This window comes from Gouania willdenowi, chromosome 15, assembly GCF_900634775.1.
Source record: "Gouania willdenowi chromosome 15, fGouWil2.1, whole genome shotgun sequence".
NCBI classification, from domain to species: domain Eukaryota; kingdom Metazoa; phylum Chordata; class Actinopteri; order Blenniiformes; family Gobiesocidae; genus Gouania; species Gouania willdenowi.
Window position 1 is genome coordinate 36,477,488 of NC_041058.1, and position 6,000 is coordinate 36,483,487.

Consider the following 6,000-nt stretch of genomic DNA (forward strand, 5'->3'; position numbering starts at 1 on the left):
ACACTAAAGAGACTTCAGATTGATTAGAACGCTGCTGACAGACTCTTGACCAGTGATCCCAGAACATCCCACATTACCCACATTATTTCTGGTCTTCATTGGCTTCCAGTTCATTTTCATATTGAGTTTAAAATTCTAGTCCTGACTTTCTGTGTGATGCATGGTCAGACCCCTCAATACATCACTGAGATGTTCTGCTCCCACACTTCAGGACTCACCCTTCGTTCTCCTCATGATCCTAAAAACTCATTTTAGAACCCAGGGTGACCTGGTGTTCCAGGCGGTAGCACCAAGACTCTGGAATAACCTACACCAGTCGCTCTGTGATTATGTCTGAGTCTTTTAAAAAACATCTGAAGACCACACTTTTCAGAAAGGCTTTTGGTTTAATTACTTTTAATTTTATTATCTTTATGATGTTCCAACTGTTGTTTTAAAGGGGACATATCATGGTTTTAAATCCTTCCTTATTACATATAAATCATACAGTTATGGTCTATATAAAGCAGAACTGCAATGCTTGGGTCTGAATTCCTCATTATTATAGCTCCACCCCTTTTCTACCCTTTTCTGATGTGCTTCTGAGAACAACTCGTTTTGGTGCTGTCTCTTTAAATGCAAATGAGACACTCCATAACCCGCCCCCTCTTCAGGTGACACTCGGTTCAACTCCAGCCTGTTCGGCCATTTTTGTAGTTTGATAGAAGAGATACGGCTATGTAGCGGAGCATAAACTTTTTATTCAGAGGTTATTTACACAATGTCAACAACGTTAGACTTGTCCATCCAGCCTTACATGTTCCAGCCAGAGTCTGACCCAGTGGAGCGAGATGAAAATGAAGATGATGAACCTGCAGAACCCTAACAAGTGAGCTAACACAAGCACCGAGCTAACGCTAGCGCCAAGCTAACGTCACGAAATGCATTTTAATACAGTCTTTTCAGAGAAAACAACGTCAAAATGAAATGACTAATGAAAACTTTAGACTTAAATTAAATCACGTAGGCCATATCATCAAGGATCTAAAACGAGCACACAGCGCTAACATATGAAGACGGTGCAACTGCTAATGCTAACAAAACAATGACAGGGACGTCTTATCATCACTTTTTAGCGTTATTTACAGTTTACCGAAGTGCTCTGTTCATCGTCTCCAAAGATAGAAGGAATTGAACCCTCAATCAGACAAAGTCTTTCTGTAAATCCTTCTTTATACTGGTGGAGGTTGATGAAGCAGTCATCATTGAAGTGCTTCACACACACAAAAATGACCTTATCCACAGATGTGGTACATTTCTATAAAAAATAAAACTCAACCAGACACTTTGAAAAGGTTCTGATGCTGGGAGACGGTGTAATGAAGTGTGTGGGTTACTACATCCAACAACACAACATTTAGACTTATCCTCTCGTAACTTCTGCATCCTGGAGCTTGGACTACAAAATAAAAGCCAGAAATAAAAATGGCGGATTGCTCGAAGTGTTGGACCTGGAGTTGATGAACTAATTTGGCAGTTCTGCTGCAAATACTGTTATGTAATAGTTCAAAAAACATAATAGAGAATAGAAAAATCGAAACAGATTGAAAAATATGAGCAAAACAGAATATAAAGATATCTACGGAGCACCTGAAGAGACTAATTTGATTTTTTCTGTACTTCTAAGCACTCTAAATATACAACAAAATGCATTTAAGGGCTAAAAAAGTGGATTTAGCATGATATGTCCTCTTTAAATTATCTGTGAAAAGCGAAATAGAAATAATATTTACTTACTATTGTTTATGGATTCCATCATTTATTTTTATACTATATTTGCTTATTTGTTCTATGCTTTCATTTCACAGTGCAATGACACAATAAACTGAATATGTTTAAGTAAAAAACTGGAAAAAGTGTGGTGTTCTAAAACTTTTGACCAGTAGGGTATATTCTGCACAAATTTTATATATACAGTTTATACATTCACATCAAACATATATACATACACACATGAATGTATATGACATGTACATAATATTAATATTAAACAATTTCATATCTACGACACAAATGTAATCAATTAAATTTAAAGTGACAATATATAAATTAATAAAATACCATTTATTATGTTTATTTAGTGTTCATATATTTATACCATTATATACATATTAGGGCTGGGCGATATATCGAATATACTCGATATATCGCAGCTTGTAGTCTGTGCGGTGTTGAAAATGACCATACCGTTAAACTCGCGGACTTTTTTTTTAATTTTTTTTTTTTAAATTTCTTAGTGGCATTATGCACAAAAGGTGCTGTAGTGCACTGGCAACACACAAAAACGAAGTTTTACCACTTCCTTGCAGGACATGAAGTTTTCTGACTCGTCTGTTCCAAACATAATCCAATAAAAAATGAAGAAAAAAGAGGCAAGCGTAGGATGAATCAATCTGACTCTTTAATCCACAAAAAAAAGAAAAACTAAAATAAAAGTTCCAAAATCAAAGTGTCCTTATATTTAAAGCTCAGTCTCAAAGTCCCAAAAATAATAAATCCTTACGTAAAGACCACACTGACGTCCGACCGCGACAATGACGTTTCCGATGGCGATGACGTCATTGACGGTGATGACGACGATGACGTCACTGACGGTGGCACTGGCGCTGACAATGCTGACCACTTTGACTGTTTAGGTTGACGGTTTGAACAGTTTTTACGGTCAGAAACACTGTTGCTCCTCGTCCTGCTTCACTAAACTGCTGTCCTTTGACCGCATGGACTTCACCAGCCTGTGTTTTCCTTCACTTTTCGACACTAACCCACACTTTACGGTAGAAATCCAGGTTTACAGCAGCAAGTCAAAACCAATGGAGCACAGAAACTCTGATCATTTAAAAACGTCAACATAAATCAATATTTAAACAATATTACCTTTAAAACTATTTCAAAATTACCTATTCCAAACATATTAATATTTAAACATAAAAAATACTGACATAATAATGATATGGCTCTAACAGGTGCACTTAAATTTAGTGTTGTTTTGAAATGCCATCTTAATGACAACATGCACAAAAGGGCACTATTTGTTTTAAAATATTGTAGTGGCATTATGTACAAAAAGTGCACTTTAATTTTGTGTTTTGAAATGCCATGTGAGTTGCATCCTGCACTAATGTCTTGTTTTGAAATGTCTCTGTGACAATTTTGCACAGAACGTGCACTTTCTGTTGACAATTTTATGTTTGAGCCACTCACTGTTTAATAAATACAGTTATGTCAACTTTGACTTAGTTGTGATATCCCCTTTTTTGCATGAAAGTTTAAAATTGGCATATATTAATGCAGTATGATCAAGAATGTTTTAATGTAGACATATAGAATCATCATACTGGTGTGATTTTGTGCATCAAAGTGTTAATTCAAGGGTAATGCAAAATATCGAGATATATATCGTGTATCGTGACATGGCCTAAAAATATCGCGGTATTTATAAAAGGCCATATCGCCCAGCCCTAATACATATTATATATCATTGCTGTCCAAGGTAAAATTGTTGCTCTTCTTACTAATGATATATGATTTAAAAAGCTTTTTAAACTGGTTTATGTTCCATAATTTAACCCCTGATATTGTTACACTCATCATTTTCACTGTTGTTCTAGCATATTTCATCTTAAAATGTATTACATTATATTCTCCTCCTCCTCTCTAAAAATATTTTCTACAACACTTTTGGAAGTTAACCTTTACTTTATAAATCATTTGGACAGTTTTAAGTTAGATGTGGAGTTTTAAATGTGGTGTTTTTAACAATAATCCATGTGTTATGTATCAGTCTGATGGATCTTTTATACATTATTAATAACAGTTGGATGTTCGTCATGTATGTATTTCCCCAAACTTATAGATAGTAAATCAAATATAGTAAAACAAATGTACAATAAAGAGTGTACAATGGTTTATGATTAAGAATGAGTCTTGTTTTGTCCAGGACAGCAATAGAAATACTGCTCACCATCTTCCTTTGATGTGTTTAACTTCTAAAGACTCGACCAATCAGAACGGACAGGGAGGAGGGCTGCTAGACTCATGTTAGGTTTAACTGAGATTTTTGTATATTTCTGCGTGTTCTGATGAGTTTCAGCTGATGACTTTCCATCTCTACATGGAGTCTCCTCCTCACTGCTCCACGTCTGCATATCAGTCCATTTACAGCTTTTTATGGTCACTTTGTACAGGATCCAGACTGATACACACATTTCTCCCTCCCTCCATCAGTTCTTATCGTAAACTATCATCTCAGAGAAAGTTTAGAAGTCTAGCAGCAGTATTCCTGTTGTGGCTGAAGGTGTGGTGATCACTGACAGAAGGACCATCAGAAACACGAAATAACTAAAAAACTGACAGAAGCATCAGAGCATCCAGGTTAACCAAAGCTGTGATCAATAACTAGCTAATGACAGAGAGATCACTTTGTTTAGGGAGGGGTGTGTGTGTGTGTGTGTTAACCTTTAATCTTCACAGTAGGTGAGTTGGGTCCAGCTGACTGCTTCCTCCATCCTCTCCAGTTCTGACACAGACTCTCGGCCTCAGAGATGAAGGAGCACAGGGAGTCTTCCTCGAACCGGTCCGAGTCTTCAAAGGAGAACCTCTCCCCGTCCTCCCACTCGGCGAACATCAGTTCCATCACATCCACCGAACCCCCGCTGCTCCCTGTCCCGGTCCCTCGGTCCTCTCTCTCAGCTCCACTGGACAGGAGAGGCCGGTGATCAGAGCCCAAAGCTGGGGGAGGGGGAGGGGAGCACACCGCTGAGCTCCAAACTCTCAACAACACGAACAACTTTCTTCATCCAACACAAAGAGGAGGAGGTCCACTCTACTCCACTCACTGTAGGAGCTCCAGACTCCAGGAAGTCATCGACTTGTTTTCATCATCACGTCGCTCAGCTTCAGCCAATCAGCGGACAGCACACGGAGCCCGTGGAGATAACGACGGGCCGACGGTAGCTGTTCTCTGCGATAATAACACGGTGACTGAGCGGCTCCAAAGCTCCGTTAGCAGGGCTAGCACAGGGCTAGCATGGGTCCAGCACCAGGCAAACACCAGGCTAGCAGCGGGCTAACAGTGGGCTAACACCAGGCTAACCTCGTACAGACGGTCGGTCCGTGTGACGGTTCCTTCCCAGCCTCAGTAACGAACCTCCCGGTGCTCCCGGTACTCTCTGTCGGTTCTCCGGACTGAGACTCGGTACAGGCTGCTGTGTGTGCGCGTGCAGCGTTAATGTTTCCGGTAGTCTAACTCCAAAGTGCTCACGTGTCCTGTCCCCAAAGTGTGGCGGACTGTCCTCCGTGTCCTGCACCGACACCGACCCACAGCCTATCCGTCCTGTCCTCTCGGTGCTCCGGGCTCTACCGGGGAAGATGGCTCGCGACTCCCGCGGCTCCTCCCCCATCAGCTGATCGTAGCTTCCGGTCTGCCAGCTCCACAAAGGCCCGGCCTGGGTGCTCTACATCCGGGCTGAGCACGAGCCCTCTGAGGCCTGGAAACCTCTAATAAACACCTGAACATCTAAATATTTAGTTTAAAACATAAAGCAGACGATGGTTACTAACCCTGGGGTCACGTGACCAGTTGTGTGCGTTTAAACCAAACTTATCAGACACACATTAAAATACTAAAATAATCATTTTAATCCCCATTTTGACATGATTTAATCATGTCAACCCAAAGACACACTGAAATGCATACAACTTGAGTTATTCAGGTCATTCTTACAAACAGAGGTAGAATATTAGTGATCCATTTCACATGATATACAGCTCAGTGTACAGTTAACACATCCTTTGATCAGAGCAGGGATCGGTGGAGCTCTTCTCTTCTTTGCAGACAGTGGTTTCACATTTACTTCAATCTCATTAAGAACCAGCTTTTCTTTCATCTGATCAACAGAATCTATTGATCCACAGTGTTAGAGTAGAGGAGATACTCTCGTGTTCAAACCTGAGATGGTATTA

General features: G+C 40.0%; 1 protein-coding gene across 2 annotated transcripts in view; it reads right to left on the reverse strand.

Annotated features, from left to right (window-relative positions):
* The window catches only part of zswim8 (zinc finger, SWIM-type containing 8), a 78,994-nt gene extending 73,541 nt beyond the window's left edge, over positions 1–5,453 (reverse strand). For both annotated transcript variants that reach the window (XM_028469246.1, XM_028469245.1), the window contains exon 1: positions 4,495–5,453. In XM_028469246.1, coding sequence (XP_028325047.1) covers positions 4,495–4,672 — 178 coding nt within the window. In that variant the 5' untranslated portion in view covers positions 4,673–5,453. The remainder of the gene's footprint in view (positions 1–4,494) is intronic.
* Positions 5,454–6,000: the final 547 nt, after the last annotated feature.